The sequence below is a fragment of the Sceloporus occidentalis genome, unplaced genomic scaffold, assembly GCF_023333645.1.
Source record: "Sceloporus occidentalis isolate IW3139 unplaced genomic scaffold, rSceOcc1.0.p SCAF_30, whole genome shotgun sequence".
NCBI classification, from domain to species: Eukaryota; Metazoa; Chordata; class Lepidosauria; order Squamata; family Phrynosomatidae; genus Sceloporus; species Sceloporus occidentalis.
The window spans coordinates 8,881,943-8,908,179 of record NW_028317010.1 but is presented as its reverse complement, the minus strand read 5'-3'; the positions used below and the strand labels follow the sequence as shown (position 1 = coordinate 8,908,179).

Genomic DNA, 26,237 nt, shown 5'->3' with positions numbered 1-26,237 from the left:
CTGGGAAAATTTTTGCACAAGAGAAATTTTCTGCGCACACCACCTAAGAAAAATTAGAGGGAACATTGCTCATGATATATAACATATTGCACTGGAGAAGAATGAATTCTCTGTTGTCATTTTTTATAGCACAAAAAGAAACAATTAAAAAAAATATACTAAATGTGAAAAGTTGGACACTGGGGGGTAACAGTATGTTTAACATCTCTGAATTGCATATGAAAGAACATTCAACAAACACATTTTAAAAAAAGAATATCGGTGTAGAGCATTAGCTTAATCTTGAATAAATGAGTTATAGCTTTACATGAGTTTTTGGAACTAGTTTATCCAACTTCTTCAAACCATCCTGGTATTAAAAGGATGCATTTCTAGATCCTGAAATAATGTTTTATCTTCAGATAGTAAATAATTGTCATTCAAAATAAACAGATGGTAGTCTTAAAATCTGGCAGAAGAAACATGGTACATTATAATGATGTTTAACTCCCAAATAGTAATGTCATTTAAGTTAACATTTTAATTGCATGGTCTGATTAAGACCTGGCATATCACGAGCACAAAATAACTGCATGGGCACAAAAGAACATAATGATTTTTAAAATGGATGATGAGGTCAGCTTCAGTTAAGAAATAGAATTAAATTTATGTATCATGCTGGCCAATCTCAAGTTGCCAGTTGGCTGTGTATGCAGTCCCATACACCCACAATGCATTTAACATGCAGTGCAATCTGGGAGAACACTTGGACCATTCCAGGTGACCAGGGGATTATAGATGTGTGTCACAGTATGCATGCCTACAAATCTGCAAGAATATAAACTAAAATATCAGCTCCAGACATGGTTTTCATTTTTTTATAAAAACTGGCTAACGTAGTATATAGGTAAATGGTGTACTGTATAGTCCAAATGTTTACCGATAGGTAGTAGATCACCTGGACCGTGTCCTCGCAGAAGTGATAAGGCTAACACAGCAATGGAATTCAAACATTCAATTGGCTATCCGTAGTCTCAGAAAATACCAAAAACTGATTAACGTCTGACTATTTATATTCGAAAAAAGGTAGACTAGGTGGGCTGCCATCTGCCATCAAGTTCTGCACCTTAAGGAAGTGGGGGTTGTACTATTAATATCGGTATGGTAGAGCAAATACTATTTACACATTTAAATACATCTTGAATTTTCGCCTATTTATAGTTTTTGGACTTATCTTACATTGCTAGTTGCTCCTTCAGTAGCTAAGATATTTAGTTTTTTACATGGAAAATATATATACATGTAAGTAACTTTTGTGCACTACTTGAATTGCATTTGAAGGGTTCCAGAGGTTAAAGTTGCTGATACCAGCTTAATGAGAGCAGTCCAAGAACTGGTGCACATAAGGGACTGCAAGGATTCAACCACTGCTAACTAAAGAAGAAACAAATATCCAAACACACCACTATAAAACTTAAAGGGATGGTAGTTTTGTTTTTTAAAATGTAGCCTATAAAATCAAGGATAGTCTGAATTATAGAAAAACAATATAAATGCCAGATTTGATTCAATTGTAAACTTATTAAATATTGTTTTTTTAGCCATTTCTTCCTGTTCAAAAAAACATGTATTTAAGTAATTTCTGACTACTTTGGTTAAATCTGAATAATTATTGACATCATAGTAAATGTGCTTACCATGGGAGATTGCCCATGACTTTATATCCCATGTATAAAACATGTGCAGAAGAAATAAAAAATACTTTAAAAGTATTAAACAGTGTAAAAAAGTATGTTCTGCAACACAGAACTATTGAATATTTTGCTCTAATAGCATCTTTTTAAGGACAAATTTATTATATACAAACAAAATGCAGATGAAAGGAAGATTTTTTTTCTTTATGGTATTGAGATCAAAAAGGCTATTTTAATCTAGCTAGCAGAACTTCCACTATTGCAACCTAAAAAAGAGCTTCTCTATTCTATCTGTACTTCGACATATATTGGAGATGGACTCCTTAATAGATTATATAGCATTGTATCTGGCCTGGCAAATGCCCGGTAGGCTGGTCATAAGCAACGAAAGTGTATTGAGGAGCCAGCTGTGCGCATTTATCACCCACTGCTCTTTAAGGATCAGGAATGATTTTAATCCCCAGTCTGTTCTGCATTCAATTATATTCCAGTACAAATTTACCATAATGCATTGACTGCAAGATTGTTTTACATGTCAGAGTTCCTTCATATTATGTTATTTGTAAAACTACTTATCTGCATAAGAATAACTGATCGTTAAGATGACAATAATGGTGGTGAATGCGAAGTGAAATTGCCAGAAAATATATAAATAAGATTCATTTTTTTCATAAAAATTCCTTCTCTTCAGGTCAGTTATACCGTGCATGCACTTACCATAATGCAAATTCCCACAAAATATCAGCTATAAACTGTTTAGCCTGAATTTGTATGTCATCAGGATATGTGTAATCTACCTCTATGCCAATGAAAATGTGGACATGTCAAGCACAATGACATTTACTGACTACCAACAAATGCCAATTCAACTGATTTTTAAAGTTCAAATTTAATCTAAACATTACCCAAGCAACAATTCCGTTAGCCTCAATACTATTCTACGAAGTGAACATTACTAACACTCTTGCTTTTAGGATGCCTTGTGTAGTAACAGATTTGGACAAAAACATACTTATACACTGATAGTCCAAATACATTTTAATAACCATGACATTTCACAGTAGTGTAATTTGGATTTAAAAAGGTGTTTTTCTATTATATCACAAAGCTATTTTCTGACCTAAGATAATATGTTTACCGCAATGCATATAATAGTGGATAATTAAATGTTGGTTAAAACAAACATCCTTTATATAGTTGGTTCATAATATTCTAGCATTTGTGAGCAGAGAATTTTATTTAATAGCAGAGCACTCTAAGGTTTAGGGATAGTGAATGGGTTAGGGCATGGAGGGCATGGGGGGCTTGGGGAAGCTATCTTTTTAAATAAATTGTCCCATATGTAAATTAGCAAAATTAGCCCCTATTTACAAATCATATATAAACTTTATTTCAATGATCCATGCAGGCACAGACTGGTATCTGCCTGGGGGGCTAGTGGGTAGTAGGGCTGTACTGGTCCTGCATTATACAGTTGCATATTATGTGCACGTCAAACTACAAAGGGCAGCTGCATGTATCCAGCACCATCAAAGAGCCAAAGTTATGGCTTCCCCGGTCTGGCCCTGTTGAGCCATGTTGCTACCACATATTCAATAAAATGTGGATCCACATACAAATGTATTATCCTCCGTAACCTGCTAATTTGCATATGTTCCCCAAAAAAACAGTTAACTAAAAAAAATAAAATCCAAACAACTATCTCAATACATCAGTTAGCAGTTTGATAGAACAATTAGGTTATATTTATGCTTTACATTCATGCAGCGAAACATTATTTTCGGTTATCTATATTGGAGCCAGAAGCCATACTGTTATTTTGGCTGATATTACCCTGGAATAAATTAGCTGTCAAAGTAGACCAGCTTCCAAACTGAATCTAAAATATAACAAAAAATATGAAGACAAAATATATATAGACATGAAGAACAATTTTATGGCAACAACATTATACCAATCCAGGCAAAATGCAACTACAATTTCTTATTATGATTTATTCATAAAAATGCCAATTGGTAGTTGTTTTAAGTTAAGCATTATCAAAATTGAACTATATTTTTGTATGCAGGAATCCTTAGTTATGATTACTGGTAGCATTTTTTTTATTAGGAGGTATACCCAAAGCAGCTACACAAGACTTACATCTCTATCCAGAACACGTCCTGTACTATTCAGATACAACCGTTGTGTTATTGGATCCAAAATCACCCAGTAATCCACATTATCCTTAAGGGAAATTTCTATAGTAGGATCAGATCCTCCAGCTGTTCCTTTGATCTGCATATTATCCACAATAATAGTGCCTGTAAAAAAAAAAAATAAAAAAAAATATAATGAAGCATTCATTTTCATATAAAACAATAGTAAAAATACTATGTGCACTGTACAGTTTTATATCATCTGAAAAATTGAACAGGCAGAGCACTTTGCTAAAAAGGGCAATGATTTTTCAGCTCATTACTTGTGAACGGAAGCAAGAAATCAATAAAACAATAGATCACACAGAACTGTATCAAAAGGTGCTAATACTATATAGTATCAAGTCCTACATAGGAATTTTCATTATCATATACTTTATATAATTTTCTTTTTCTACATTGCAAGTACTGTAAAGAAAGCAATGCTTACAGATTTTGATTCAAGGCACCATGTCCAATTTGCCGTTTAGGAAAACCGGGGCAAATTCCTAGCAGCCTGGTGTTCAATGGTGCCTAGCCACATTCCAGTCCTTCTGTGAGTCCCTGCTGTTGGATGCAAGCAACTATTGGCCTATAGGATTACAATGACTGGGCCAATTTTTATCCACAATTTTTATGTGGTTTCAATATAAAGAATTACCGTATACTTTTTATTCATAGTCTCAGGTTTTCAGTTTCAGTTAAACAATATTCTGCTCTAAGATGTTAAGTGGCTGTTTTTGTTTCTTTAAGTAACTTTTATAACTATTAGTTTTGCATTTACAATCCACATTTAGTGGGTAGTCAAAATCATAAAAACATGGTATTTGCTCAGAGGAAAAAGCAAGGTTATATCTGTACGCCATTTATCCAGCACATTATGTAATAGTACAGTGAAGAAACAGGTATGCTGATGTCCTTTAACCCACGAACGGCCTTTGGACATACTATTGCATCCCTTTAGTATGCTCTTATGTATGCCTAAAGCCTTCCCATCAGTCCCAAAAAGTTAAACAGCTAATGTTGTGCCACAAAATGAAACATTCATCCTGCCAAGAAGCTCACATTTCTTGGCCAAAAGAAGCCCAGAACATCCCAATAAAATCAATAAAATGTAGAAACTCCACTATAGTAGGTATCCATTGGTATGGTGCTTCAAGCATCGGTTCTTCATCAAACCAATAGGAACATCACTGAAGTTATCCAATAAACAGTTAATTACTGCAGAGGTTAAATTACATATTGTTATCATTTAGTTATGTTAGCTTTATTGTATTCACATAATTTGCAGTAAAGTATGTACAATATATCACACAATAAGAGCAGGACAATCACTGCATTTCTGGAGTACTCACAAAATGTGCTTGCTAACAGTACTTGCTTATTGTTATCCAGCACCTGGCCATCTGCATTTTTCTATTGATTTCATTTTGACTAGTGAATACACAAGAGGGCATATTAGTTATTCAGCACTAACAGATGCCTTTCTTTGTTTCTAACACTAGGAATCATATAAACTTCACTCATTGTGATAAATATGTTTTTTGGTTGAGAAAGAGGGATGATTAACATGTTGGGTCTTCTGTAACAATTGTTTAAATAATGTCACCTTTAAACAAAATCCAAATTAGTGAGACTAAAGCAACCTTAATAAATGCATATATATATTTATAGTTTGCAATAACTGAATCTCCATCTTTATAACAAACAAAATAAAAATTAAAAAACACTTAAATATATTCTTCTTTGAAACAATCAATGACCTTAGAAGACTAAGTGTCTCACAATCTCTTAATACTAGATGAATGCAACAAAAAAGGCATTAGTCACACATGGTTATAAATGAGAATTACAAATCTGCATGACAAATGAACATGAATATTATCTCAGGGCTGAGTTAACCCTTTGATTCTGAAAACTGTAGAAAGCATAGACAAATTGTAAAATTTTATTTAATCAAATATGTATAATTCCCCTATTTCCCTAATGGGAATATATGCATAGCAGGATTGCTGGGTGTACGAATTTACTTTTTGTTATAGACTACATTGAGATAGATGGGACGCTATAGTAACAAACTATAAAGAAATAAAGATTTTTTAATGACATGTATTTCTCACAAGAAGTGTGGCAACATACCTGGGAGCTTCCTAGGGCTAGCCCAGATCACCTCTCCACTTGAGAGTGTGGCTTTGTTATGGGTGAACTTAGTCACAGATTTTAAAGAGGAAAATAGCAGCTAAGAATTAGCAGAACATGTGTAGTGAACTGGTGTGACTAAACTCTGCTTCCTTGTCCAGTGTTTGAAGACATTAACTGGGGTCTCAGGGAAGCAGCTCTATACCCAGAGAGTCCAGGTGGATCCCAGTTCCAAGTAATTGTTAGTAACAATGGGAAGCTGCTTAATAGCCTGGCCTACAATGCACCCCTACTGATTAGTGTCTCAGGTTTTAGCTCACCTAAGTCATTTCATAGGTGATTCAGTCTGATTGCATACCAAAATATATGGTCTGTGAATCGTTGTTGTTTTCCTTGTGCAGAGGAAATTTGACTCATATTTTCGTTCTTATATGTCAATGGGTATTTTTCTCCTTAATGGTCCAAGAGACCTAAAACTTGAGATGCTCCCAAGCGGAAACACACCGTAGGGAAGCCGATGTCCATTCTCGGTTGAATTGTTTTGTTTTGTTTTTTTTTGCATGTAAGCAAGCAATGATATAGAACATTCCATTTTAATTCAAGCTAAGATTGATGTCGTATTTCTTTTAAATGCAATAATAATAATATTTGTTAAAACTATGTTCACTTTATATAATAAAGTATGAAATTACTTAGACAATGGCATGCACAATCTTAACTTTACAAATGAGAAAAAATTCAGATTTTTTCTGGGAACACCCTGGACTTACACCCCAGCTGACTATTGGGTTGTTCTGCTTAATGGAAATGTTGGCAGCTCAGCATGCCAGGTGCCCTAACTTAAATGTATGGAGCCTGGGTCATTCTATAGGAGGAAGGTGGATTTGGGCCATGTGTACATTTGAGGGCCAGGGCTGGTGCAAAAGTTTATACCACTTTAAACAAAATCTATTTTTTGACACCCTTGGCACTACCCCTTACATCCTGTTCCCTTTGTGCCCTGCCCTTGGAAGGAGGAGTCATGTGAGCACATCATTGACATGACCCTCCGCTTGCCCTTGCATGCACGCAATTGTTGCTCTAACATACAAACACTTTCCAAACATGTTCTCATAATTTCTACTCTCATCTCTCCTTTTTCTCTTTAGTTATCCCACTTCTCTTTATTCCACTCTTTCTTTTAATATCTTCTTTCGTTTCATCTTCCTTTCTTCTCTATATCTCCTCATCTTTCTCTTTATCACTCCTCCTTTTTAACCTTTCTTCCCCTTTTTCTTTACCTCTCCCCTTCTTTACCCCATGCTTTTTCCTTGTGCCTCCCCTGTTTATCTCTCCTCCTCTTTCTATCTCTCCCTTTTCTACCTACTTATGCTCTTTTTTTCTTTCATCCCTCACCTTTTCAATTCCCCCTCTCATTTTTCCTCTTCCATTTTACATTATCTTGTCTCTTATTTCACTTTATCCCTCCCTTTTATCTCTACTTCTTCCTTTGCTCTCGTATATATTCCACTTCTCATTTTCTGTCTTCCTCTCTCCATTTTCTCCTTATCTCTCTTCCTTCTCTATCTCTCCTCCTATTTATCTCTACCTCACTTTCTTTTTATCTATCCTTTTTTGCCTCATCTCTCATCCATATATATATTATATATATAATGTCCAAAATTAACAATTGCACACCAATCACCACCTTTTTAGCCCGGTGCCAAGTAGCTGCAACAGCAAATCATAAAACATCCAAAAATAGTTACCGGCACTCCAGGGACTTCTTTCAATAATCACTCCAGAAACTGCAGTTTTCCAATCAACGTTTCAGTCTATTTATTAGACTTTCATCAGGACATGTATATACATATATATATATATACTCTTTCTCTCTATATATTTTCTCTTATTTATTATATCTCCTCTTATTCAATATTGCCCTTCTCTTTTCTCCTAGCAGGCCTCCGATCATGGCTCCATCGAGGGGAGCCTGACCTTACTGCTGAGCGCTAGGATATTATGTCATATCTTGGAGCTCAGCATTAATTGCTGGCGGCATCGCAAAGGGAGCAGTGACACCGAAGCCCTGATAATAATGCTGAGCAGCAGTGAGGTTGGGGACATTGCTGGTTAGAGGGAGTTCTATAATCTTCCCACTCAGCCCTGTTACTTGAGTGGTGGACAGTCCAGCCCACCGCAGAGGAGGCACCCCAACTGAACTGCATCCTAGGCCTTGCAATTAAGTATGACTAAATTCAGACATCTTATGCACTTAAAAGCATATGATAGCTGAGGTTTCTTGATATTTACATGGTGTCTTCTGTGCTAATGCATGGGGGAATTCTGTAGAATCGTTCCCCCATATGTATGTTCCTTTTATAAAGTACTTTCATATGAATTTATTGTTTAGAGATCTCTCCAGGATACTGGAGTGTCCCTTTAATGTGTTCACAAGCAATATATTTGATTACTTTCATTTATTTTAGTCTAAGCATCTATACATAATAATGCTTTGTAGAAGTGTTTTTATGTAAATATCAAAACACAGGGGAAAATTTAGATATAAAAGATTAGATTGCAAATTTCCCATAGACTTCCTGTAAAATAAATATGTCTCATTACACTACTGATGAAGAAACTTTTTTCCACAGTTGGGGCCAGGCCCGGACTGGGACAAAAAATAGGCCCAACCTTCATGTACCATCTTTGCATTTACTCATTCACACAAATCATTAACACATTCATTAATGCAGTCTCACAAATCATTCAAGCAATTCATCCACACATGAATTCATTAATTGTTATACGCATTCACGCAATTCATCCACACATTTATTCATTCATTCTCATACGCATTCACACTACCCCCTCTCCCCATCTTATCTGCCCCTTCTCACTATGTACCCCCTTTTCACTATGTACCCCCTTCCCCACTTCTCAATATGTACCCCCTCTCACTATCTAACCCCCCTCTGCCCCTTCTCACTGCAAAAAAACAACAAACCCCCCCCCCGATGTTTTAATTTAAACCCTGTGTGGCCGCACACCCGCAAGGCCGGCCCTGGTGGGGGCTACCCAGCCCCTTAGGGTGGCGGACCCGGTCGCAGTTGCGGCAGGCTTATGGGGCAGATGCCCCTTATGCCCTGCGTTAATGCGGCCGTAGAGGCCGCATAGGCCCCTGACTGGGCCTATTTTAAGGTAGGGGCCTGGAGCTGCAGCTCCATCAGCCCCTAAATCAATCCGGCCCTGCCGCGGCCCGGCCCACCGGGCCAGTCCGGGCCTGGTTGGGTCGCTTAAAAAAAGACACAAGGTAACAAATGTTTAGTAAAATATATGGGCAGATTTACATCACAATACATTATTTCAGTAAATAATTAACTGTTTCAGTCAATAATACACAAACATCATTAATTTATGTTCAAGATACATTAATTGCTTGTATCTGGCAAAAACACAATCATACATACAAAATAATTACAAAAGGCACCAGATACACCAGTGCAGAAGAGCAATCTTATTTTTGTGGTAAAATCCTTTGCAGAATTCTTTTTTTTTTGCTTTTTTGTTTTTGTAAAGATAGAACCACATTATCTTTATTGTGTGGGAAAGAGATGTTACATTCCGCCACTGTAGACAGAGACCTCTAGAGTGCAAGTGATCTGGTTATAATGAAGAACGTTGATCTCTCCACCTGGCCCGATAGGGCAATCTGGCTTTAGTAATGTGGCAGAGGGTTGCCGCTCTCCCGATTGTCAGCCTAGGTCAGAATATACCACTACATTCTGCTAAAAGACTTCTTGATGGAAGACTGTTGGTAGATTAAATATGGGATACCAGAGTTGTATACCTTTACTGCAAGGGGGGCTTAACGTGAACTGTCCTTGAAACAACTTTTTTGGCGTACATTATTTCATGTATTGAAACTTTATGTAGCTATATATATATATATATATATATAGTACTATAAAATCTAAGATTTTAGAAAACTGACAGATGTCAGTGTGTGTGTGTGTGTGTGTGAGCATGGATGTGTAATTGTGTGTATGTGTGAGCATGGATTTGTACTTGTGTGTGGGAGCATGGCTGTGTAATTGTGTGTGTGCAAGCATGGATGTGTAATTGTGTGTGTGAGCATGGATGAATGTGTTTTAGAATGAATGTGTACATGTGTGTTAGTGAGTATGATTAAGTGTGTGTAATCTGTGTATGTTTACATATATGTGTGTTGTTGTGAGTGTATGTTGGAGATGGGGCAAGGGGCAAAGAAGACACAAGACAAGTTGTTTGGGGGCAATAATGGCACAGTCACAGACCACCTGTTGAAGTTGGGGCCTCCGGGGCAATTTGCGCACCAGGGCCCCGTGATTTCTAGTTATGCCCCTGGTTACTAGTATGTTCTTTCAAGGTACCAACATTTTTAAATCATGTATTCACATGAATACCAAGCATTTTTCAAAAGAAATTATATTAAAACATATGCAAATTTTTTAAAATGAATTCACCTAAATAACTTGGCTGTCACAACTGGTCATTTGAAATTTCACAAATGAAGCATTTTACAAGCAGGCCTATTTTATTATAACTTTTTTTGTATTATATCTATTGTACAGTAGTAATATATTTTTTAAAGATTGCATAGATTTTATGCAGCATGCATATACTGTGAAAAAAAGCATTTTCTTCATATAGGGAATTTATTATAGGCTCCATTGTTTTATATGAGTAATAAACGTGAATAGTGTTGTCATGAATTTTCTGTTTTACCATAATCACAAAAGACTTTCTTTTTAAAGGTACCATATTCTTAAATTGTAAGAATGTTCAAAAATCGTTTAAATCACAATGACAAAGAAACCATATGTTAGCTACCATTTATACAGGCAGGAGGAACATCTTTATAACTGGGAATTGAATTAGATGTCCATTGTTTTATATAACATTACACAACTACATTAAAAGTGCTTGTCAAATATGTTCATATTAAGGTGTGACAATGTATCTGTTTGCTGTTACATCCAAATATAGTACTAAGAGGCAAGAGAACACCAAACCATTAGCAATCAGAACACTATGGGGTTCTTTCTGCTTAGTCTCCCCCCTTGTTTCTGGTGTCTAGCGGTATAGATCTTTTTAATGTTCAAAAGACAAACTACCTGCTTACTCAAAGGATGTGGCATAGATCTCTACCAAGTTTCCCTCACAGGGTGATGGGCATATCTGACATTGCGATGGCTGATGGACACACCTGGGCAGGAAAGTTACGTTTGGCCATACTCATTCACCTTCCACTCCTCACCCACTAAAGCTAAAGGCTGTATGGGGTCTGTCTCTTCATGAAAGCACTGTCCCTGAAAGAAGGAGAGCTTCCGGTGGCCTGCTCTCGGGAAGTTCCCATCTATGGTGATGGGACAAACATCAGAGCGGTAACGCCAGATCTTGATGCCTAGGATAAGGTCAGAGGAAATCCCTCATGGTGATGTCACATTTGCTTCCAGAGATGCAAGGAAGCACCAGGAGGTACAGGGGCTTCTCTGCCAGGAAGCTCAAGTGCTGCCCCTCTTCCCTGTGTAAGTTACAACCCGACAAACATTGACAGCTACAGCTTCACCATTATAGACAAAGATCCTGAAAAGGAGCAGTACCACAGGGAGACAGATATCTCTTTCTCTCAAACAGAAATCAGTTTTTGTTTCTGGAGATGAAAAAACATTTTTTTTTTAAACATACTATACTCTATACTGTAAATAGCTGCCCTTCTCCCATTACAGTACTTGTTGGTACAACATAGAGGCTTGGCTTCATGCTCATAAAGTGCATGGTTTTGTAACTTTCAATTGAATTGTAAATAGCAAGACCAGCTTAACTTTGCAAATTTGCCTCCTAGGTCCACTGGATGTTAAATGCAGGAAATGGAGTTGGGACACCAAGGCTAGAAACCCATTTAAACATTATAAATCTGTGGGTTCACTGTTGAATTAGAATTTATAAGAATAAAACAACCTAGGATGTGATTGGGTGTATACATTTTGACAATATTCACTAAATCATTTAAGTTGAAAGCCTGTTTAGCAATTAATTGACTAAATTAATTTAACTGAATTAATTTAATTTAAGCAAATAAACTATTTACTGAACATTTATTGGCTTCGATACATTGGTCTAAATTGACTCTCAGTTGACCAAAAGTCATTGATCTCAATTCTGAGCATCTGAGTTATTAAAAGTTTCGCTACTTAAGGACGTCAAAAGTTGATTTCCATGGAATACGCTGGAGTCTAAGGCACTGAAGACCCTAGCAGGTTTTTCCTACCAGAGGCAATGAGCTGACCATGGAAACTTAATAATGAACCAACACCAAAATTATAATTTTAGGGCTATTCAATTGTCAACTCTAGTGCTATAGAATAGACCCATTAACCCTCCTATTAAAGTCTCTCAACTGAAATTGCAGCATATTGGATAATTATTACTGAAAAGCCATAAATGCTTCAGTAAATACGATTATCCATAATCTGACTTTACTATAAGGGAATTGGATTCAATTTACCCATATTTTTATAAATAGTCATATAAAAACATATTTATTGGTGCAGACAGGCACCCTCATTCCCTACACTTTATTCTTGTTCATGACTTTCATATTACAGGAACATCTAACGATTGTAACGATGTAATAAAAGAAGATTCATGGAAGAATGACCTCACTCGCTGATAAATAATGTCACTATGATGTTACGAGAGTCACAGCAACAAACATTTACCGTGTCCTTTAAATACACTTCAGATAATGATGGAACAGGGGAATTGAATATTGCACTTAATTAACTAATTCACAATTATTAATTTGATAGTGATTAAAAGGTCACACAGCCAGTGCTAATATTACAAAAATAGGGAAAATCTTAATGTGACATAAGCACAGATAGCAAACTACTTTATCTAACTTTACAATCTATGCACATATGCTATCAGACACATGACTGATATTTGTCATAGTGGCATGTGGTTACCCTTGCGTTATTGTTCTCTAACCTTCTAGTTTTAATGGTGCAAAGGCTAATGAACATAAAAAGCCTTATTTTAGGTTTAGTCCAAACCCCATTGAGTCAGAGCTAGAATTAAATTGTTTACTGAGGTCCATAGTTAGCATACTAACCAATGTAGTTTGCAAACTGTTTCCACAAAGATGGAAGGATAGCATTGTCGAAAATGTCACGGTATGTTGAATGGGGTATTTTAGACAATGCAATGCTTCCAACTTTCTAGGAACAGTTTGGGGTAGGGGGCATACCAAGACATTTTAGACAATGCTATGCTTACAACTTTGTGGGAACAGTTTGGAAGGGCCTTTTCTATTCTGGCATGACTGTGCCCCAGTGCACAAGGCAAGGTCCATAAAGACATGGTTGAATTAGTTTAGTATGGAAGTACTTGACTGACCTGCATAGAGCCCTTGATATCAACCCCATCGAACACCCTTGGAATGGACTGGAACAGGGATTTCAAGTACAACATCAGTGCCTAACCTTACAAATGCTCTACTGGAGCTCTTGTGGAAAGCCTTCTCAGAAGAGTGGAAGGTACAAACAGGGGACCGACTACATATTAGTCTATGTATCTAGAATACAATGTCATAAACGTCCCTGTTTGTGTAATGGCCAGGTGTCCACATACTTTTGTCCATATAGTGTACTTAATTATAGGTCACCTATATTAGCTTATCTGCTGATGCTTGACGTCACTCCTGTTCACACACGGTAAAAGCTATTATGCTACTACTGTGATGCCCTTTTAGTAAAATCTTTATATTGCAACCAATCTTAGAGAGTTATTAACTAGTGATTAAAGACAACTTTACTTTTGGGAACAGGCACATTTCTACCAATTTGGAGGAAATCAGTTCTAGTAAAATATAAATACAAATAAATAATATATTACTTATAACATAAATTATACTCCGCCATGCAAATATCCATTTGAAACTTAATCATATGAAAATATATAAAAAAATATAAAGCATGTATTAAAACATTAACTCATAACTTTACTGACATGAACATATTTAGAATCAGCTTCTAACTAAAATAAAAAATCACGGATGCCTTTACTTCATTTTTTACGCACAGGCTCACTGAATCCGAATCTGGTCATTTCTGAACATACCTGTGTGCTTCCTATGGCTGCTGCCCCATCCCCGCACAGGAAAGGGTCATGAAAAGCAACGAGGCAGGGTGAGTGTGCGCAAGGAAGGGCTAGCTTCAAATATTGTCCAACTGGCCAGAAACTGGGTATAACCTGTGCAAGGAGTGGACCTAAACTGAGCAGGGAGAAAGCTTTACCACGTGACACAAATTAAACACACCTACCAAGAAGCCTCTGATTTCCAGAGTATGGTAACTCCTGGTGCTTTGGCACTTGATTCTTGTGCATTTTCAACATACTTTGGAGCAACTTAATTAGCATTACATACAGTGGCATTTACTGGCAAAGGCCAACTTGCCGGCACAGTGTCTGTAGCACTCATCTCTCACATGCAACCTTCAGAGGTGGTGCGTCAGGATTTGACATGATGTCTCAGCGCCCAGAACACAGGATGTGTGGCTTGAGGGGAAATCTGAAGGGAGCATCTTAAATACACCATTTATATTACCCTTATTATTATAGACATAGTTTCCCATAACCATACTGTTATATGAGGACTCATCTCTGAGCACTGTATAGAGCTGTTGAAAAATGGGGTCTCTTACATTCTTATTGTAATACATTGTATTGTCTTCTGTTAATCTATACATGTTAAGCCAATAACATGACAGAACGCTGAATAAATATTTGCCCATATGTATGTCTTGGTATTGTTTATGTATCTCATGCAAGAATTTCAGGTTACAGCAGAAAAGTTTCATAGGACTAGATTGTGTCTAATCAATTTAAAATGCATTTCTCAAAGTGATTAACCTAGTAAGGTAGAGAAGTAAATCGAATACGTCTTACTGAGCTTGCATTGTTGAACTAAGACATTTGTTGTCATAATAGCTTGCCTGGTTGGAAACTATTGTAACAAGCAAACAGTGGTATAGTTAGGCTGTGCTACCAGTGGAGCAGTTAAGAAGGCAAGCATATTAGACAAGGTACACAATCATGGGGAAGTGATTAATGTGATTCTACACCATGTGAACAACTCAATGATCATTGACAAGGTTTAATACCATTGTTCTCTGTCAGCTCCAGAAATCATTATTGACATCATGTAGAGGAGATAATAAAAGACATGTATTTTACGTTCAAGAGATCATTTCTTTTCAGCTTTGTATGGCGACCTGTTCGTAAAGGTTTTGTAAAGGCATATTTTTATTTTGCAGTCTTACAAAACAGAGATACCAAAAAGTAAAATAACATAGATGTACATGGTAGAGCAACTTCAAGAGTTTATTTTAGGGACTGAAAACAGAAGCCGGTTAATACTTACCCATATTCTAATTTTTGTTTTCTACATTCTGTCCGTACATTTCTAGCAAAGCCTCTAATCTCTAAGCCAAAATTAATACATCTGTTGTTTGTATTTTTGCAGGGAATAAAGTAGTCTGTGGCTAGAACACTGGGCTATAAATCAGGGTGGACTGACTTAAAGACATGCCCTTAGGTAAGAAGAAGACTATATGTTAAGTGCTTTGGGCTCTGTAATAATTTCCCAGGTGGATTAGTGCACCTTGAGTTGTGTCACAATCACTGAAAAGGTCACATAAGAATACGCTGTGTATTGTACATTGCATAAGATTTTGGAAAAGGTCACCATCTCACTTTTGTACATTAGTATACTTTTGAGACCAAAATCAGAAGCATTAAAATTACAGCAGGGCAAGTAAACAAAACTTTTTCTTAAAAAAAAAAAAAAAAAAAAAGAGAAAGCTTTCTTACCTTTTGAAAGCATTATAACAGAATTCACAGATCACTCCCCGATGCAGACTCGCTGGTTCTCAAAAAATGATCCCATTGTTTACCTACCGCTTAACTCTGGGATTAATGAAGCCCCCTAAAGTTTGGGGCTAGAATGCTAACCAAACTCAACATGAACACAAAAATAACTATACCCATTCTAGAGTTATAGAAAGTTCCTAAAATAATTTCACAAATGTGCTCCAGAATACATAGAATGTCTCGGTAGTGAGTAACATGCTTTAAGTAGTATATGTCTTATAGCTGTTAAAGCTTTATCCGTTTAAAAGGAAATATTGTATATTAAACAATGTTCCTGGTACTACTGAACACCCAAATCCTGTCCAACAATAAATAGATAATCATTCAGTTGTAGCTCATTCACAATTTTGCAAGGAAAGCGTATACCAAATGGTATGACATGTGGCATAAAATGGCGCACTGACAAATAGAAACTCTCTGGTGCCAGAGGAATGGAAATAACATCTTAAATGATTCTGTGCAATTGTATGTGAGTTTCAGATCTGCTTACGTTTCTTTCCTTAACGCACTAAAGCACTCACTGTTTTGCCTATGAGAACCAACACTTGAAATATGTTATCCAAAATTATTATAAATTATTTATTCATTTATATAGAAGCGTCATACTCCACAGCACTGCACAATGTGTGAACAGTACCTACCAAGCAGTGCATAACATAACAATTTAGAATTACTCAAATAAAAGGTGAAGGGAGCCCTGATCAAATAAGCTTACAGTTTAGAAGGATGTAGAGGTATATTATACAAGAGGCAAGAGTGCAATATTCTAACATTTTTACTTGTGTGATAGTATATGCCCAAAGAAACCTGTTCCTGCTCAAAGAGGGCACTTTTATTTACAAGGCTACTTTAATGAATACAACCAAACTCAATGTCACCCAAACTTTGGAACCACCTCCACGGTCAGTGCTACACCACTGGTAGAACCACAGATAAATCATGGAGATACATAATCATCAACAATAATATTAACACAAAATTAACTTCACATTGCAATTGCCCACTTAGGTTCATGATCCCGTAGCTGCACGAAAGCTACCCCCTGCCTTACTCTGTACTCCCAGCATTGTAGAGGTGGAAAATAGGTTAAAAATGACAAAGGAACATGGATGGTTTCACAAGAGATTAAACAAGGTTGCAAGAGGACAAAAAAAATCCCTTCATCTAAACACCCCACCATTCTATCTTGTACTGCCACTAAAATCGGGTCTTCAATTGTCACTTTCTAAGAATGTGTTGATGGCATATCATTGTTTGTGTTAACTATTCTTATAAAAATAAAACATCGCAATTTCTAACATGCCAAATCACGTGCATAAAAATGATCAGCCTTTTTTTACTATTAGTATTTAATAACATGTAGTTCTGGCCACATTCAAAGCACAATTTAATTCAGATAACAATGGAATCAGATTCAATTTATGCAAATAACAAAAAAGGAACACTTATATGATCATACATTGCTTTCATGTGTTTGATGTAGAATGTTGGCTAACACAAGTGCAAACATTTAAGACAATACTAAAAATACAGAGGACTTTTTAAATGAATTATTGTAACAGAATAGTATTGATTTCACTAATAACACGTGCATTATACGAAGAAAACATAATTCCTCATTAACAAAAAGATGAATATAAATAATAAGAAACTTTGACAATTATACATTTTTAATCTCCATGTACTACATGGCTGAATTTATGGCACATACTTTAAAATTAACTAACAATGTTAGATGTATATTTTAAGAAATTGGCAGGCTTTTTAATGTTCTGTTGAAATAAAGCCGTTAAGATGGTTAATTTAAAAGGAGACTATTTAACTGTTCAGAGAAGGGCCTTGAACTATAATGCTTGTGTAAGAAATTCAATGAGGCTTAAACATGTGTCAAGTTAATTAGGGATGGATGAATACATTTAGCTGAGGATCAAATTTTCCAACTGGTAAGTAATGTTCTTGTATGGTTGTATCTGGGAAAAAAAATGTTTTCTGCTCAGTTTTATTCTTCCAATTTTCAACTCCTTGGCGACTTTCCTTCTTCAACATTCAAACATTTCAACTATCAAATAGATAGATGTAGCATAATGTCAAAATAGTACAGGAATTCCAGATCATAGCTTATCTCTGTTTTTTTAAATATACATACATATGTATATATATACAGACATATTTTCTGTGTAATTAAGCTGTTGCTTAAGTTTGTTATGCACAGTTATTATGTCTGTTATAATTATTTGTTAATGGTCACAATTGACAACAATTACCAATTTTATATCCAATTATAGTAATAAAAGCAGTGTGGATTTTTATAAAGAGTAGTAGCTTAGGATGGGACTAAGGTAGCTAGAAGAGTACTTAATTAACCTCTCATTGTTAAAGTCAAGTGGAGAACATGACAGACAAGTAAAGGTTAGATGTAACCCTTAAATTCCTCTAGCTTTTAGGGGCCTGTGGGTCTCTTCTTGACATATAAAATAGTGGGTTTTACTAATCTCTTTCCATTCTTTCAGATGTGATCTGTTGTTTACATTATTTCTATACAAAGACAGACTGAACACTTATTAACAGTACTGGTGGGTAAGCCACATAGAGCCTAAATAACACTTTGCTATGACAATTCTTTAGCCATGAAAGCTATTGACTCTTTAATAAATAATCAGGGTTCAGTTCATTTAGATTTAATAAATTACTATAACTAGATATGGACATTGCTGAAGATATTAGATTCCTGTCGTAGAGACTACTTTAAAATCAATGTGAAGGATGAAAGTCTTTTTAGCCTTGTATAGGAGGTTCATGAAGCTGCAGTACAAGCTAGATTTATGTCTAGAGTAACACAGAAACTAGGAAAAACAATAGCAAAAAAAAAACAATGTCCTTGAGTGACAGGAAAAAAGTTATGAGATGGCCAATTATGAATTTTGAGAATGCGATGATAAGCCTTAAATGTTGTAGCAATATAATTGCTATATCTATTATTAATATTATTATAATTATTATCATTATATATATATATATTTAAATAAAACCTAATAAATGTATTAAAACAAACTAATATAAATATATGGTGGCCTTACATTTTTGAAATGCCCTCCACAAGCTACCGTGAACACTTATGATAATTAAATAACAGGAGCTCAAAGGCTTACTACTGTAGTGCAGATGCGTACATTAAAATCATTATAGTAAGGTAGAAAAAGGCAGGAAAGTAGAATGAAACAGTGTTTTCAGTTGCCCAGAAATATACAAAGAGTAATCCTAGTAAGCTCACACTGAAAAGCAAACTACATTGGTTTTCATAGAACAGGCAAACCCATTCCTTTAAAAATGATCGCATATTACAAGAAATTAGTGTGAGAGTATGTAAAATGTGTGCTTGAGCCACAAGGTACCAGTCCACCCCTGGCAGCGGTACATCTTCACAGTTCCTACGTTCAGGCATTTTCTTCTGGCTGTGTCAACGCTAAGATCACTGGGAGGACTGAGAAGAGTCTGTACAAATCCTCCTGCCATCTGTGATCATGAATGCAGGGTATATTGTTTTTATATAATAATTTGTTTTAAACTTGAAATTTGATTAATTTGAATTATTCTTCTGAATAAACAACTGTAAAATATAGAAAGCTCACAAAACACTATTACAATTTAGAAAGTTAAACACAGTAAAAATAAATGTTTACTTGTGGACAAACCCCTTGGGTTAGCAGTGTTCTAACAATAATAATAATTATATTGTTATTATTATTATTAATAATATTAATAATATGAGCATTACCGGGAGTACGGAGATTATGGCATTGCGGGAGGGATACTCTAAGCAGGTTTTCATCAGGTTTGAATACATACATACAAGGAGGTACTTCAGGCTGCATCGTAATCATGTAACATTTTGTATTAGAGGCCAAGAGGCTAGGCTTTAAGTTATAACTACTTGGGCAGTTTTTTTTATTCAAGCAGAGTCTTTAGTTGAAGTTAATAGCTTGTATTGGGCCAGCACAGAAAAAATGTAAGGTTACATTATGGAAGAAATCACCTCTGAGGTCCCAAAAGCTTATGTCTCCTATTTTTTTCTAGGTTGGCCAAGTGAAAGTTATCAACTTCAGCTGAAGACCATGTTTTCTCTTGGCCTAATATGGCTATATCTATTTTTTTATATAGACGGTCTCGGTCTTTTGAAATGCAGGTAACACCAAAAGTGAACTAGAATAAAAGTTTCATCAAACACTATCTAAATGTGGTACAATCAATAAGCACTAACTAATGCATGGTCTTGTGAAGATCAAATAAGCCATGAGATGAAGGGATTGCTTTACTCATGTATGTATTAATTTACTTAGATATTTTCAAAAGAATAAATCCACCTAGCAAACTTTCACCATGCAAATACATAAACTATAATATAGCTAAGATTTGTCAATAGAAGTACATTTTCCATGAGCAATTACAAAATGACATTCTTGCTATCTGAGTATTACTTTGTTAATATCAATAGTATCATGTTAGAACACAAATTAAATGCTAATTTTATTGAGTGCAATTATTATTGTTTGTCTCTTTTTTTGTGATAGATATAAGAATAGAAGGTATTCTTTCATTTTTATGATGGCTATTAGATTAAATTAGAGATTGTTACCAAGGTTTCATACCAGCATAATGCCATGCATGTCAAACCTTTTTAAAGCAATCAATATACAAAAATAGCATTTGATATGCTGGAAATGATGGTTCCAGAAGCTTTGAAAGGGTTGAAAGAGAGACTGAAGTTGCAAATTATGTCTGAGTTACATACAGTGATAAACAGTATTGATAATTTTGTTGCAGTTTAATATGATTTACAGGCTGGAGCTGTATACTATACATTTGTTTCTAGCATATATAATATGTATTCAATTGTGGAATGTTCTGAAATGGTATTTTTATTGATAATAATGGAAATGGGTTTGCAATAATTTAAAAATAGGAACTGTTCATAAAAAAATATGTGCTATTGCATTTCTATAGATGGTACCAGTTACAAAAAATAATGTATTCGCTTGCGTTAAAAGAAGACTTTATTCGAACATCTCATTTTAGCATTAACATGGCTTAACTACACATTTTGTTTTCCACTTGCATATTTCCAAGTATCTGCATAATAAATTCAGTTCAGTAGAAACATGTTTTTTATATACTCTTTTTTTATCAGTTTATTTGTGCAAATTATAATACATTTATTTATGATCTGCAAGACTTCTAACCTCTCTCTCTCCAAGTCTGCTCTAGCAAGTATGAGAAAAAAGGTTTTAAAGTGAGGAGAATAATGCAGAAGACATTAGAGTATTAGATTAACCATATGATTTACCATATGAGTCTACTCCTACACTTTACTAACACGTGGAAATTTTGCACCACAGCTTACACTTGCCATCGGGCGAACTGGCAAATGACCTATGAGCAGATGCCTGATGGACCCACCATGTAGCTTTATTGCTGCTCTTGCCACAGATCTTTACATAGAAACATTGAATTTGACGGCAGATAAGAACCATTCGGGCCATCTAGTCTGCCCATTTTTCCTGGTGTAAGGTGTTTAAACCTCTTTCAGACTTTTGTCAGGTCCTATAGTGAGGAAAGCTTTATGTCCACCAGCAGAATACACATGACTGTACACTGCAAAAGTATGAGAATAGGGCATGGCTCTGTGTCTAGATACATTTCCATCCCCACCCCTGCTGTATCCTCTGAACACATCTAAAGATGTCATAGTTTTTTTTTGTGTTTCTTCAACTAATGGTCTTGTTTTTCAGCAGAATGACCTAAGCAATTATATCTGTGTCAATTTAACCTTGATGACAAAGTCTTTTGTGTAATGAAAATTGCATGTTTTTGTGGATCAATGTACTTTTCCATCCATACTACCATAAGGTCAGTTGCTAATTTTGCTTCAACAAAAGGAAGAGAAACCTTTTAAATGGTTGTCTGTGCCATTTACTATTTTTCTTGTCATGGTTTGTTGGCATTTAACAGCGAAATGTTTGAAAACTGTGGCTTTGCCCAAAACAGTCCAGCACATTCTGTTGTTTATCATTCTCAAAATGTGTCTTATTCAAGCTAAACCAATTTTCTAACCATTTACAACAATGCTGCTATTTTTGTTTTCCCAAATACTGAGATTCAGGACTGAATATATATATATATATATATATATATATATATATATATATATATATATATATATATATATATATATATATATTGCCACAGATATGGAAACATTATCAAGATTATGAGATTATGATGTCAGATAAATCCCTACTACCTACAGGTTATCCATTGTACCTAAAATATGTTATTTGTTATTTTGTTGGCCGAATGCACATTTCATTAGCACTGTTTTCCTTGCCAGTTCCATAAGAAGAATGTTTCTTTGCATATTAATTTGCTATAGTTTTTGGGAATCAGTGATTTTCCACTTAAACACTGTTTCTCTTAACCTCATATTTACATTCTTTCCTGTATTATCTCCTGTAATGCTCTAAAATGTTCTTCACTTAAATTTTATTAACTCCATCAAAATACAGTATCTGAAAATTTTAATATACACTCAGCATCTTCTTGTTCCTACACACAGAGAACAAAAAGTATGAAAAGTTTTATTATTGAATTCTTGCACCCTTCATTGATTTTTGTTATACACATATACCATGCACAACACTCCAGATGTCCAAATCAGGACACTTTTGTAGAGTGGTGAGATAAGCATGTGGTTAGAGGCAGGACCACCCAATTACCTTACACAACCAGCCACCTTGCGGTGCTCAGCTTTAATGCTTCAAATGGGGACCTACATGAGAGCTGTGTTAGAGGCAGAATGCAACGGTAGAGGCCTCTACTAATTTCTTTCTTTTTTAAAAAAAAAATAAAAAAAATTCACAAATAGATTAAAAAAAGAGAAAAAAGAACAGACATGCATTTAAAACATATTACATAAAGAAAATAAAAAAATATCAAATAAACTTTTAGTATAAGAAATGTATAGAAAAAAAAGAGGATTGCTGAAGGAGAAGAGAATACTTTTTTTCATACTGATTTCTCAAATTTATTTCAAATTATTTAAAATGTATCAATAAGAATCAAATATCAAAACAGAACTTTATCTAAACATCTTTCCCATGCTAGGTTATTTTTTATAGATGTATAGTCAAATACATCTGATCCAAATTAAAAGGGGCCAACTTAGTAAAGTGGCCTCTGGTTTTCTTTTCAAATAAATATTATCCTACCCTTCTTAGTAATTCAAAAGCAATATTCCAGAGGTTTTTTTACCCTTCTGCATCTCAAATACATGTTGTCTAAAATGTCATGTCTGCTGGGTTGGGAGTAAAGGTGGACCACAGCAAACAAATTCAGTGCGACCACTGATATTACAAGAAAAATATTCAATACTTATTTTGCAATATCATGATTTTCATGTAGTACTGAATGACAAAAAATGTAGAAATCCTATGTTGTATAGTAAAGAGTATCTAACAAATGTTAAAAACTATATCCCACCACCATATTTATAACATATCACATCAAGGCTATTGATCATCAGCAGTGAGTTAGGGCATTCCAACTCTGATTTCATGTCTGAATCTTAATGGAGCAAGCAGTATGTACTTGGAAAAGCTATTTCAGTTGTATTGGATGCAAAAATGAGGATAACCAATATTAGGAGAAATATTCATTTTTACTAAAATAGTATAGGATATGCTGACATTAAAAGTTGTAACAACGCAAGCAGCATCTAGACACCACTGGTTAAGGATTATATCTTCCAGTTAATCCAAAAGGTGTATCTTCCACTGAGCGTCCTGGGCTTCTTTCTGGTTTCTTTTGGCTCCTCGTTTCCACGTTCTTGTGCTCCTACGTCCTACACGTCTTGCAACAACTTCTTCAATGAACCACTGATATTAATATGAAGCCTGGTCTGTCTGTTCCTACGCTAGTAGCTTCTGAACATCCAAAACAACATACTTTTACATTTCACCCGTTAATACCCTTACTAATCTATTTTAAGTCATTTAAGTTAAACCTATGTCCTCATTAAATCCAAAGTTAAATGCTATTTTATAAACTATTGCATGTGTAATAATCCATTACAGTGGCTAGAAATTCATTTTAGTTGAGATTCAAGACGGACAGCTATGATCAATAGCCGTATCATAAATATATGGATTTGCTTTTTAAATAAACAGTGTAGCATTGTTGAGATTGATGCCACCACTCAGAAGTCAGTTAAGATTTAGAGAGCTGTATTAATAGTTTTTTTTCTCATAACTTTCAGTATAGCATATTGAATACCAAATAACTATCAACAGAGGCTAAAAACATAACAAATAAAAAACGACCTTTTACTTATTCTATCATTTTCTTTATGCTATATTGATCATCTAAGTGTGTTTGACAAACAAACCATACTTAATGATACATAATCTTAATCATCTAGCCAACACTGCTTTAAACTTAATTATCCGAGTGTGGCTTCAGGACATCACCTCCAAGCTAAGTGGCTTACGCCATCATACTTAAATGTTCATTTATCTAACACGCTGACAGCTAGAGGAGGTATAGCATGGCAACTAAAAATAGATCTTAGTTTGCTAAGCAACTAAATAAGGTCTTAAAGAAGCTTGTAATAGATCAAAGTTCATTGTAAATTAAACTGTGTGATGAATAAATTATTATTCCATTATAAAAGAAATTATATTTATATATATATATATATATATATATATATATAATACGATAATGTTAATGAACCACTGCACATTTATATGCTACTAACAGCAAGGGTTGTTGAGATGTATTATTAACGAGGCCAAAAAGAGTCCAGCCCCAGAAAGCATGGATTAAAATAAATTCATATACACCATGAAGAATATATTTTAAAGCCAAATTATACTCTATGGCATATGTAGTTCTCTTTTTCTTTACAGCAGTACAGCTTAACTTGCAAGGTTAATAGAATTAAATGTGCTGTGCTAAATACATATGCATCATTAAGTAAAGGGTTTATACGGCAGTATTCACTCATTGACGAGGACTTTATAGGATATGATTTTACATTCCAGAACATAATGACATATTTGCTTGTAATAGGAAATTGGACCAGAGATAAAATTAGCAGGACTGTGCCCTCATAGCCATATGAGTTCCTCCATGACAAAAATGTAAAACCATCAAATAAATTATCCTATGTACAAAGGACCATCTTTCTTTGTCACTTTAAAGTATTATGGATATATCTGAGAAAATCTCATAAAGTCGCCCCATACTTTTCCATATAGACATTGGAAGAGAATTTAAGTAGAGAAATAAAATGAATACTTGCTCTGTGCCTGTATATTATTTTTCCTGAAGATACATGCAGTGCTAAGTGGTTAGATGGACATACATTACCTTGACATTTTGAATATTTCCTTAACATTGTAAAACTTTTAAGGGAAAGTCACATGGAAGAAATATTTTTGAGCATTGAATATAGTGCTATATACGGTAAAGTAGTTTTGTCCTGTAGAAAACATCAAAGGTGCCATTGTTGTCAGTCTTCATATTTTTTTTGTCTTTTCCAACTGAAACACAACATTGAGCTTTTTCTTTACGGCGATGTAGATATAAAATAATATATATTCAAATACATGCAATTACAACTAATATTTTTATGATTGATAAATAAATACTACTTAGCAAGGATAGCATTTATATTATGAACAATTTGTTGTCATCTATTTGTCTTTAAAGGCAGAGGCACGCCACAGCCAAATAATCTTCATTTGCATTTTGGGAAACAGAACAGAAGGATATTGTTTTCTGTCAACAAACATTTATTTTTATTTTTGTCTTACTCTTTAAAAGTACTTCTGAAAAAAAAATATTCATTTATTTTCAAACATGAATAATTTCCCAGCAGGTGGCTCTTTGGCCCTTTCAGGGCATAAAGCTGGCAGCCAAGTACAATCATTCTGTGGAGCTAAAATAGATTTAAGAAATGGACCCCTGGTTAATTCGTTGGCACTTCACCCAAAGCATGTTAGAATTTTTTTAGCAACAAGTCTACTGCATGTGTAATGAATTTTTATGCGACTGGTATAATTCCGTAATAATAGCAGCAATTTAAATGAGAAAAAAATCATTATCGTTTGAAAGTATTTTCAATTCAACAGCATGTAAGGCATATCCAGTTGATGCACTGCAAGGTTATTAAAACAAGGGGCTAAAATTCAACATATATCAACACTGGAATCTGATATACTTTGAAAGCATTGCT

At 34.9% G+C, this 26,237-nt stretch overlaps 1 protein-coding gene across 1 annotated transcript in view; it reads right to left on the bottom strand.

Annotated features, from left to right (window-relative positions):
- LOC149299017 (protocadherin-15-like) overlaps positions 1–26,237 on the bottom strand; it is a 426,255-nt gene that overhangs the window by 301,178 nt on the left and 98,840 nt on the right. The window contains exon 8 of the mRNA XM_089486827.1: positions 3,816–3,976. Coding sequence (XP_089342953.1) covers positions 3,816–3,976 — 161 coding nt within the window. The remainder of the gene's footprint in view (positions 1–3,815; positions 3,977–26,237) is intronic.